General features: G+C 38.9%; 1 protein-coding gene and 1 pseudogene across 16 annotated transcripts in view; one reads left to right on the forward strand and one right to left on the reverse strand.

The window, feature by feature from the left end:
• USP20 (ubiquitin specific peptidase 20) overlaps positions 1-12,467 on the reverse strand; it is a 92,237-nt gene that overhangs the window by 60,910 nt on the left and 18,860 nt on the right. For 9 of the 16 annotated variants that reach the window (XM_037851286.1, XM_037851293.1, XM_037851288.1 and 6 more), the window contains one exon: positions 2,997-3,102. The exons of 3 other annotated variants lie outside the window; for them this stretch is intronic. In XM_037851286.1, the coding sequence (XP_037707214.1) occupies positions 2,997-3,102 (106 nt within the window). Of the gene's footprint in view, positions 1-2,937; positions 3,103-12,467 lie in introns of all 16 variants that reach the window. 4 more of the 16 variants (XM_037851295.1, XM_037851298.1, XM_037851297.1 and 1 more) reach the window with 1 other exon arrangement.
• LOC119545602 lies at positions 265-1,187 on the forward strand (annotated as a pseudogene).

The raw sequence follows: 12,467 nt of genomic DNA on the forward strand, positions 1-12,467 counted from the left end.
GAAAGTGGATGAAGGGGACATAGGACCTCCAGTACACTTTTTGCAACTTTCCATGAATCTATTATTATTTCAAAATAAAAAGTTTAAAGATAATAACTAGGGGGAGGTATCCCGGCGGTCCACATGTGCGGCCGCATTTGAATGGCCCTGAGTGGGGCCCAGCCCGAATCAGAGGGATGCTTTAGGCTGCCAGGCACGGTTCATCATCAGCACAAGGGCTGAACTGAGGCGCTGTGGTACCAAGAGGCCGGTATTTAAGACATTATGGCATCTGAAACCCACAATGTTAAAAACGGAACTTTTGTAATAATTTTGAGGATCGTTACATTGATCTTCCTAGAAAAAGGATCTCTAATTTCACTACTAAGAACATGAAGGAGGTCAAGAAATCTCCAAAACAGTTGACTGCTTACATAAATAGAACAGTTGGACAAGCTGTGAAAAGTCCAGATAAACTACATAAGGTGATCTATTGCAGAAAGAAAGTTCATCATTCTTTTCCAAATCCTTGTTACGGGAAAAAAAAAACAGTCCCCAGGAACTGGGGGCTGTGACATGGCAAATAAAGAAAATGAAGTGGCTTGTACCAGCCATCTGCCTGAAAAATTACGTCTTGATTGTCGAACATATTTGGTTAACTCCAGTGATTCTGGTTCTTCACAGACAGAAAGCCCATCATCAAAATATAGTGGGGTTTTTTTCTGAGGTTTCTCAGGACCATGAAACAATGGCACAGATTTTGTTCAGCCAGAATTTGAGATTGAATATAGCTTTAACATTCTGGAGGAAGAGAAATATAAGTGAACTTGTAGCCTATTTGGTGAGGATGGAAGGAAGATCTTGGAGTTGTGGTGGATTGCCTTCCTGTGATCCCCAGTAGTTCACAGGAAGAAAAACAATACATCTCTCTTGGCTGCTGTGTAGACTTGTTGCCTCTAGTAAAATCACTACTTAAAAGCAAATTTGAAGAGTATGTAATAGTTGGTTTAAACTGGCTTCAAGCAGTCATAAAAAGGCGGTAGTCAGAATTATCATCCAAAACAGAAGTTATAAATGATGGAAATATTCATATTTTAAAACAACAATTAAGTAGATTGTGGGAACAGGAACACCATCTCACTTTGGTCCCAGGATATACTGGCAGTATAGCTAAGGATGTAGATGTGTATTTATTACAATTGCATTGAGAGGTTTCATCTACTAAAGAGTGCTTGGTTATTCAAAATATCCCTGGACTATCTGATTTCCAAAAAAAAGGTCTTGTTTGAGAACTGTGAACTGTGAAAGAAGTCAAAACCATTTTTTTCTTTTAAAAAGCCACATAATGAAACCACTAATGAAACTTAACAATCTACTTCACATTGAAGTGGAAAATATCCAAAAGGAGCAGCTTCAGCTTCAATGAGGTGAAAGTGCACTAAGAAGATTGTTCGCCTTTGTTGAATTTGGGATTTATATGGTTATTTGGTAACATTGTTTAAGAACTACTGGGTCTTGATGCAATCCTGAATATTGCATAAGAATATAATTTATACTATGTGAAAAAAATAAGACAGGACTTATCGCTAGGAACTAAAAAGACCAATCATCACTAATTTTTTAAGATTGTGTGCAGCTATTTTCTTATGTTGAAAAGACTGAAAGATTAAAACATAGCAAATAATACTAAGTATTTTTGTCCACACTGGAACACTATGTTTGCAAAATGCCTTAATTATTAATAAGCCAATGTGTTGTGATACAAATATCTGTTAAAAAATTTGAAACCAACCATGTTTCTGGCATGATAAAATCATGGAATTAAATCAGGGGTTTACATTCACATAGAATGTTGATGTTTGAAACCTACTCCACGCTATCTTTAAAACTTAAGAATATTTTAGTATCTCTTATTTTTTCTTTTTTGCCAGAATCATGTCACGTATGTATGTGTTACACCTATATAAAATTTTAAAAGGTGAATACTTATTTGTATGAATGCTTAACTGGAAATGTCCATGAAGTTGGCTAATATATGTTCACTTTTTATTGTATATAGATTTCTAATATTTTCAGTTCTGTATCATTTAAGCTTCCTTCATTTGAGTAAATTCACTAAATATTTCTTTTTGCTTTTAAAAAAAATAAAATAAAATAAAAAAATAAAGATAATAACTAAATAAATGTTTCAGCTACCCAATACATCAATAGATATACCCAGGAATCTGACTGCTAATTCAACCTCCAAATTGCTGATAAGAAAAATCCAGACCAACCAAAAATGTAAGTGGGCCCAAGAGTGGTTTAATCAAAGGCAAAGACTGTGCCCACCAAATCCAGGAGTTGGACCACCAGACTCCTCCTGGGAGCCCCTCCCTGCCCAAAGTCAATTCCCCCTCAGCAGAGAGAACAGTCAGCCAGGGCCCGCCTGGTACATTCTCCCTGTGGAAACACTAGTCCTTGGTGTTGATTAGGCACTGGGCACCAGGCTAAGCGCCTTACATGCATAATTTCATTAACCACTCTACCAGCAGTATTTAAGGCAGATGTGATTAGCCCCAGTTGAGAAATAAGGAAATAGGAGCTCCTTCATGTCTAAAGTCTCAGAGACGGAGAGGCAGAGATAAAGGTGAAAACCAATTTAGTCAGACTATTATGGCCCTGTCTCTCTCTCTCTCTCTCTCTCTCTCCTTCCCTCTCTCTCTCTTTCTCTCATAGAAACTGTTAAAACTACACAAAAATGGAAGAGTATAAGGCACTCCCAGGCAGCTTTAACAAATCACAACTTACAGCCAATCTTGTTTCATCTCAACTTCCCACTTCCTCCTTATATTATTTTTAAACAAATCCCAGACATAACATCATTTCATTTGTATTTTAGTATGTATTTCTAAAACATAAGGGCTTAAGAAAACAACAAACAATTCCATTATTTCACCTCAAAAGAAAAATTCATACCTCCTCTTCAATCTGTGATCTTAAAGGCCCCACCTGAGGAAAGGAGGTTGTGGACCCACCTCTGGGTAAAGCAACGCCCCCAGGAAGTGGCCAGCTTTTGCATTCTCCTCTGAGAGGTGATGGCTGCCGTAGGGCTGCAGAGAGTGGAAGCCTCTGGCAAAGTACCTGGAGGGGCAAACCAGCAAATTTCAAGCAGTCCATTATTTTCAAATCATTTTTAGCACCAGAGGATAAAAATTGCCTAGAAATCCTCCTAGGAGGCAAAAGTGAGTTTTTAAATACTTGGGACACCCACAGGTTGGACACACTTTCCAGACCATCCACAGTTACAATAAAAACACACCAATTCAAAGAAAGCTAAAGAAGGCTCGGGCGGAGCTGGCAAACAGGGCAGCCTCTTTAGGGGGGTGCTACAGCCTTCGTTAGTCAGTGCTGGGGCATTACCTTTGTGATACCCCAGAAAGGAGACCTCCAAGCTCTGTAGGAGGAGACCACAGGATTCTCCTTTTGCTCCCTCTGCCTGCCACTGCCCCTCAACCCTCTGGACAGGAAGGCCCAGCACCTTCCACTCACACTACTGGCCCCTGGCTGATTATGGCTTGGCCTAAAAGGTCATCTTTCAAGCCTCCCAAGGACTCTGTACTGCTTGAGAATCCCCAACCCCCAAGTCTTCAGCAGTCCTAGGCTATAGGTACAATCAGGTTCATTCCCATGTCATCACTGCCCTCCTTCCTTGGTAAGCCAAGCATCCTCAATTTGGGCAGTCTAAAGAGGGAGGGCAGTTAGAAGCTAACATTTAAAATGGTCACATGACAATGATGGCGTTCAAGATTCTAAATTCCAAACCTCCACTTGCAGCCAGGCTTTTTATTTTTATCTTTTTTCAGTGTTTCCTCTAAAGTCAAGTATCTTGAGTTGGGACTAGTCCTACACTATTGTAAGCTACTTTAAGTTGGGGGTTTTTGTTTTTTGTTGTTGTTGTTTATTTGGTATGCGCCCCATCCCTCCAGCTAGATGGCTGGGGAGTGGAAGGGATCCAGGTTATGACCTTGGTGCCCCAGTGCCAAACTGATGCCCAGGACAAGGGATGACAGTGATAGTTAAGCCCATCTTTAACTCACATGTGCAACCCAAATATTTAAATTCCAACCCTTTGACTAACAATCCCATATGTACTCTTGCTAGCCACCTTTTACACGAAGAAATGGAATTGGAGCCTAAGAAACTAAGTAACTTGACCAAGGTCAATCACCCAGGGTAGGGGATAGAGAACCTAATCACTTCTGTCTGGTGCAAAGCCATACTTTAAACTTTTCTGTAAAGGACCAAATAGTAAATATTTTAGGGTTTGTGGGCCACATCCAGCCTTTGTTATATATTCTTCTTTGTGATTTTGTTCTTTACAACCCTTTAGAAATGTAAAAAACCATTCTTAGCTCAAGGACCATATGTAAACAATCCTGGCCTGCTACTACTGCTTGTCAAACCCAGTTCTAAATCACCATGCTGTTGGACCTCCTGAAAGCAAGCCAGGATTATGGGCATTTCACATCCCACTGCACACTAATCATCAACAGTTTAAAAATAGCAAAGAACAGTCCAGAGGGTTAAGGTGGCTCCACATTTATTCTAAGTAAATAATCAAAGAAGTTGCAAAGATGGAACAACAAAGTTATCTACTGTAGCACTGTTTATAATGGAGAGAAACTAGATGCAATCTAAGCAAACAACAGGAGGGAGCTGGATTAATAAACTATGGCACAGCCACACACTGAAGTACTAAGTAGCCATTAAAAATGATGATGATTATCAAATCTTCCAATCCACAGAAATAAATTAGATCTAAATAAATGGAGAGATATACAATATTCATGGATTAGAAGACTCAATATTGTTAAGATATCCATTCTCCTCAAATTGATCTACAGTGTCAATGTAATCTCAATCAAAACTCCTAGCTCGCTTTTTTTTTGTAGAAATTATCGAGCTGACTCTAACATACATAAAAAAATGCAAAAAACCTAGAATAGCCAAAATAATTTTGAAAAAGAACAAATTTGGAGAACTTACACCATCTGACTTCAAAACTTTCTATAAAGTTACAGTAATCAAGACAGTGTGCCATTGGCATAAACATAGATACAACTCAATGGAAGAGAACCGAGAATAGAATCAGACCCACAAATACACAGTTCAACAAAGGTACTGGGGTAATTCAATGAGCAAAGGATGGTCTTTTCAACAAATGGCGCTAGAATGATATCCATATGGGGGAAAAATGAAGTGTAGACCCTACATATACGTAATATCAGAGTCCCAGAAGGAGAAGAGACAGAAGGAATAGTCAAAGAAATAATGAGAACTTCCCAAACTTAGCAAAAGATATGAATATGCACATCCAAGAAGTTCAGAGAACACCAAACAGGATAAACATGAAGAAAAATATACCTCTTGTACACTGATCACACTATCAAATGCAAAGGACAAGGTGAGAGTTCTGAAAGCTGCAAGAGAAAAGCAATGTGCTATGTACAAGAGAGTCTCAATTAGACTGCCAATTTCTCATCAGAAACCATGGAGGCGAGAAGGCAATAAGTTGAATTACTTAAAGTGCTGAAAGAAATCAACAGCCACCAAGAATTTTATACTTAGTAAGACTCTTTCAAAAATAAGAGATTAAGACATTCTCAGATAAACAAAAGCTGAGGGAGTTCATCACCACTAGACCTGCCCTACCAGCAATGCTAAAGGGAGCTTGTTCTAGTTTGCTAATGCTGCCAGAATGCAAAACACCAGAGATGGACTGGCTTTTATAAAAGGGTGTTTATTTAGTTACAAAGTTACAGTCTGAAGGCCATAAAATGTCCAAGGTAACACATCAACAATCGGGTACCTTCACTGGAGGATGGCCAATGATGTCTGGAAAACCTCTTTTAGCTGGGAAGGTACATGGTTGGCATCTGCTCCAAGTTCTGGTTTCAAAATGGCTTTCTCCCAGGATGTTCCTCTCTAGGCTGCAAGCTCCTCTTCAAAATGTCACTCTCAGTTGCTCTTGGGGCATTTGTCCTCTCTTAGTTTCTCCAGAGCAACAGTCTGCTTTCAATGGCCATCTTCAAACTGTCTCTCATCTGCAGCTCCTGTGATTTCTTCAAAGTGTCCCTCTTGGCTGTAGCAAGCTCGCTCCTTCTGTCTGAGCTTCTATACTGCTCCAGTAATCAAGGCCCACAATGAATGGGTGGGGCCATGCCTCCATGTCAATTATCTCATCAGAGTTATCACCTACAGTTGGGTGGGTCACATCTCCAAAGAAACACCCAAAGGATTCCAATCCAATCAGCACTAAAACGTCTGCCCACACAAGATTGCATCAAAGAATACGGCTTTTTCTGGGGGACACAATACATTCAAACCAGCACAGAACTCTTCAGACTAAAAGGAAAGGACACTAGACAGTGGTCCAAGGCAGCATAAAGAAATAAAGAGCTGTGGTAAGGGTAACCATTTGAGTAATTATAAATGCCAGTATTATTGTATTGTATTGTTTGGTAGATAACTCCATTTCTTACTTCCTACAGGTGTTAAAATGCAGATTCATAAAAAGTAATGATAAATCTAGATTTTTGGACTTACCGTGTACAAAGATATAAGTGGTAACAAGTACGAAAAAAATGGTGGGGGACAGAGGGATATAGGAGAAGTGTATGTGCATACTATTCAAGTTAAGTTAGCATCAAACCAAACATTATTGTTATATATTTAGGACATTAAATTTTAACCCCATGGTAACCACAAGGAAAAACAGACGAAAAACATCCAGACAGAAATAAGAAGGCATTCAACACGGCACAACACAAAAAGTAAATAAATATAAAAGTAGGGATTAACAGAAGGGAGGGATAAAAAAGGTATAAGACTTTACAAAGGCTAAAAAGCAAAATGGCAGAAAAAAGTCCTCATTATCAGTAGAAAGTTTAAATGTAAATGAATTAAACTCTCCAGTCAAAAGGCAGAGATTGGCAGAATGGATTCAAAAAGCATGACTCAACTATACACTGTCTGCAAGAGACTCACCTTAAATTCAAAGATACAAGTAGGTTGAGGGTGAAAGGATGGGAAAAAATGTACCATGCAAAAAAGCTGGGATGGCTATACTAATATCAGATAAAATAGACTTTAAGTCAAAAACAGTTACAAGAGAAAAAGATGGTCAATATATACTGATAAAGGGAGCAATTCAACTAGAAGATGTAACAATCATAAATATATACATGTACATAACAGCAAAGCCCCAAAATATATGAAGCAAATACTGACAGAATCGAAGGGAGAAACTGACAGTTCTTCATCAATAGTAGGAAACTTTAATATACCAGTCTCAAGAATGGATAGAACATCTAGTCAGACCAATAAGGAAGTATAGGACTTCAATGATACACCAAACCAACTAGACCTAACAGACATATCCAGAACAAAAACAGAATACGCATTCTTCTTGAGTGCACATGTATTGTTCTCCAGAATAGACCACATATTGGTCGCAAAACAAGTCTCAATAAATTCGAAAATATTAAATCTCCAACAACAAAAGAATGGAGCTAGAAATCAATAACAGAGGAAGAAAGGAAAAATTCACAAATATGTGGAAATTAAATAACACACTCTTAAACAACCAAATGGGTTAAAGAGGAAATCAGAAGTAAAATTAGGAAATATCTTGAGGTGAATGACAACAAAAATACAACATACCAAAACCTATGGGATGCAACAAAGACTGTGCTGAGATGCAAATTTATACCAAATTTGAAAGACTTCAAATCAGAGACCTAACCTTAAAACTGGAAGAACTAGAAAAAGAAGAACACACAAAACCCAAAGAGAGCAGAAGGAAGGAAATAACAAAGATTAGAGCAGAGATAAATTAAATAGAAAACAAAAAACAATAGAGAGAATCAACAAAACCAAAAGTTGGTTCTTTGAAAAGATCAATAAAATTGACAAACACTTAGCTAGACTGAGAAAGAAAAAGAGGATACAAACAAAGAAAATCAGAAATTAAGAAAGGGAACGTTATTACCGACCCCGCTACAATAAAAAGGATTACAAGAGGATACTATAAACAACTGTATAACAATAAATTAGATGAACAGACAAATTCTTGGGAACACATAAACTATCCACATTGATTCAAGAAGAAATAAATGATCTCAAAAAACCAATTACTACTAAAGAGAATGAATCAGTAATCAAAAACCTCCCAACAAAGAAAAGTCTAGGACCAGAAGGCTTCACAGGGGAATTCTACCAAACATTCCAAGAAAACGTAATTCCAATTCTTCTCAAACTCTTCCAGATAATTGAGGAGGAGGGAATACTCCCTAACGCATTCTATGAGGCCAACATCACCCTCATACCAAAGCCAGATAAAGATACCACAAGAAAAGAAAACTACAGATCAAATATCTCTTATGAATACAGATGCAAAAATCCTCAATAAAATACTAGCAAACCACATCCAAAGCCTATTAAAAGAAGTACACACCATGATCAAGTAGGATTTATCCCTGGTATGCAAAGATGGTTCCACATAATAATATCAATTAATGTACTACACCACATTAACAGAATGAAGGAAAAAAATACATATGATCATCTCAATTGATGCATAAAAGGCATTTGATAAAATACTGCACCCTTTCTTGATAAGAACACTAGGAATAGAGGGAAACTTCCTCATCATAATAAAGGGCATATATGAAAAGCCCATAGCTAACATCTTATCTAATGGTGAAAGACTGAAAAGTTTCCATCTAAGATCAGGAAAAAGACAAGGATGCCCACTGTCCCCACTGTTATTCAACACTGTACTGGAAGTTCTTGCCAGAACAATTAGGCAAGAAAAAGAAACAAAATTGGAAAAATGAAATTCAAATTGGAAAGGAACAAGTAAAACTTTCCCTAATTCCAGATGATATGATCATATAATTCAAAAATCATGAAAAATCCATCACAAATCTCCTAGAGCTAATAAATGAACTCAGCAAAGTGGCAGGGTGCAAGATCAACACCTAAAAATCAGTACTGTTTCTATATACAAGCAATGAACAATCAGAAAAAATCAAGAAAAAAATTCCATTCACAATAGTAACTAAAAATCAAATATCCAGGAATACATCTAACCAAGGATGTAAGGGACCTATACAGAGAAAACTGCTGAACATTGCTAAAGGAAATACAAGAGGACCTAAATAAATGGGAGGACATTACATGTTCATAGAATGGAAAACTAAATATCATTAACATGTCAATGCTATGTAAAAGAATTTTTAGATTCAATGCCATCCTAATCAAAATCTAACAACCTTCTTTGCAAAAACAGAAAAGCCAATCATCAAATTTACATGAAAGACTAAGGGGCCCTGAACAGCTAAAGCCATCTTGAAAAAGAAGAATGAAATTGGAGGACTCATACTTCCCAATCTGAAAACTTATTACAAAGCCACAGTAATCAAAGTAGCATGGTACTGAAACAATGACAAACAGACATACAGACCAATGGAATAGAACTGAGAGCTCAGAAATCAACACTCACATTTATGGCCAACTGATTTTTGACAAGGTGGCAAAGACCACTCAATTGAGAAAGAAGTCTCCTCAATAAATGGTGCTGGGAAAACTGGATCTCTATTTGCCAAAAAAAAAAAAAGAGAGAGAGAGAGCGCTGCTACCTCACACCACACATAAAAATAAACTCAAAATGAATCAAAGACCTTAGTATAAAAACAAATATTATAAAGATCTATATTTATATATAAATATTATAAATATATCTAAATAAATAGAACTTTGTGCCAGTTTGAATGTATTGTGTCCCCCAAAATGCCATTATCTTTGATGCAATCTTGTGTGGGCAGACATACTGGTGTTGATTACATTGTAATTCTTTGATTGTTTCCATGGAGATGTGACCCACCCAACTGTAGGTGGTAACTCTGATAATTTCCATGGAGGCGTGGCCCTGCCCATTCAGCATGGGCCTTGATTGGTTCACTGGAGCACTATATAAGCTCAGACAGAAGGCCGGGCTTGCTACAGCCAAGAGGGACACTGTGAAGAATGCACAGGAGCTGAGAGAGGAGGTGAAGCTTACAGAGACATTTTGGAGACGGCCTTTGAAAGCAGACTTTTGCTCTGGAGAAGCTAAGAGAGGACAAATGCCCCAAGAGCAGCTGAGAGTAACATCCTGAAGAGAAGCTGAAGCCTAGAGAGTTACATCCCGGGAGAAAGCCATTTTGAAACCAGAACTCCAGAGCAGACACCAGCCACATGCCTTCCCAGCTAACAGAGGTTTTCCGGACGCCATTGGCCATCCTTCAGTGAAGGTACCCCTTACCTTGGATACTTTATGGCCTTAAGACTGTAACTTTGTAAACAAACAAACTCCCTTTATAAAAGTTGATTCATTTCTGGTGTTTTGCATTCTGGCAGCATTAGCAAACTGGAACAACCTTAGTATCAGAGCCAGAATTATAAAATTCCTCAAAGAAGACATGGAAAGCAAATTCAGGATCCTATGTTACGCAGCCGCTTCTTAGACTTTACACCAAAAGTAAAAACAACAAAATAAAAATAGACAAATGGAAAGAAGTTCCAGGAAGATGGCTGAGTGGTAAGGTGGAGCGGGCTTCTCCACTGTTAACAAAACTAGAGAAAGGCTGGAGGATGCCTGAGACCACGGTTTCAGGGTGTGAGTGGTCAAAGAGGGACTCCTGTGGTGCGTGGTGGGGACGTGGATGGAGGGGCAGAAAGACTGCGCCTCACGGCACAGGGTGAGTTTGTCTGGCCAGGACCACCAACCAGGCCGAGCAGCAGCAAGATGGCCGCCAGGCAAGGGAGAGAACAGCAGTCTCCACTCCCATGCACCTAGCTAAAGAACTAACTGGGGTGATAATCCTCCACAACCACATGGCCAGGAGGAGCTCCCATGAGGGAACCCAGGAGGCAAAAGACGAGTATTGATCACATTTACTCTCCTCTGATGGAAGTCCAAGGGGTGCACGGGCAAGAAGTGGGGATAGAAGTGAGTGCCAAATGGAAGCACCAGGAGCCCCTCCCACAATCCAGGGGCTCAAGGGCTCACAGCAGACAGGGAGCAGGGCATGCTTGAGCTGGACGGTGCCCTTGAGCAGATTCCCTGCCAAACTGCACAGGGCCCACACAGCACCTGTACAGAAGGCAGTCTCCAGTGCACACAAAGAACTGGTAAACTAATTGGATCCCCACCTGGTTTGGACACCGCCCAATGCACAGGAGAAGTTTGGGGAAAGCTGGCTTGAGAGTAAGCAGTGGCTCAAGAGCGCCACCTGCTGGTAGGGCAGGGAAAGTGCACTCCAGCACGCTGTAGCTGTGTCAAATTATATAAGCTTGCATTTCCCAAAATAACCTTACCAAGATAAGCAAATGCCCCAAAGACAACAGAAAATCATAAAGCATCTGAAGAACCAAGGAGATATGGACATGCCAAACAAACAAATTAAAATGCCATAAGAGACACATAATTTGGATCAATTAAAGAAGTACACACAAATCTCCTAAACAACTTCAAGGAGATAGCTAAAAACATAAAGGACATCAAGAAGACCCTAGACAGTGGGGGCGGGAAAGCCAGGGGAAGGCTTCACATCAGAAACAGGGAATAAGGGAACAGATTGCAGTTGATGAGCAAAGCTCTAAAAATCTTATTCTGATGCTAATGACATTGAAAGCTTTAGGGAGAAAGCTACAGGAAACTGGAGAGAATTTGTTTGAATCTCACAGGGAGAATCATTTGTCTTGGATGTTTCTATAGCTGGTATTACAAAGCTCTGCAAGGGCCTCCTGCCCATTCTGATACACTCCCATGAAAAAAAAATCAGCAAACATTCAAATAATGCAAAGTGATAGATACATACCCAATATTTGTTTTCATGTAAACAAAATCTTAATCAAAAGAGAAGTGGTTACTATAATGAGTTATTGATGCTATGACAACCTTAACAAAGCCCAATAATTTGGACTGAGATATCATTTAATGTTAAAAAGAGTCAATAAAAAGTAGGATGTTACAGCTTTATCTCCTAGCAAGGAATTCAGAATAAAATGTATCCATACTTATTTTAATAGTAAAAAGGAAACAATGTAGAAACATGCCCAAAATAAGACATTTGAAGTCTCTCTCTTTTATTTCTGCCAGATACAGTGTCAGTGTCACTAAGAGGATGAACTAGAAAGAGCAGGCTAGAGCTTTGACACTGGTGAAGTGCCAGCTTTTATGGACCTCAGAGATATGCCTCTTGCCTCAAGATTCATGGTCTGGAGCAGTATAGCCAAAGTGACCCGTAGAGGGATGTAGGAAAAATAATTACGGTATAGAAATGTGGATTCACTATTACTAAGGCAATATAGATTATACCCCAAACTAGGGATCTGAAAAGGCATGGCAGAGATTTGAATGAAGTGGTAGCTCCTTGAAGACAAGGGTTTTTAAAATCCAT

The sequence above is a fragment of the Choloepus didactylus genome, chromosome 10 (assembly GCF_015220235.1).
Source record: "Choloepus didactylus isolate mChoDid1 chromosome 10, mChoDid1.pri, whole genome shotgun sequence".
Lineage (NCBI taxonomy): Eukaryota > Metazoa > Chordata > Mammalia > Pilosa > Megalonychidae > Choloepus > Choloepus didactylus.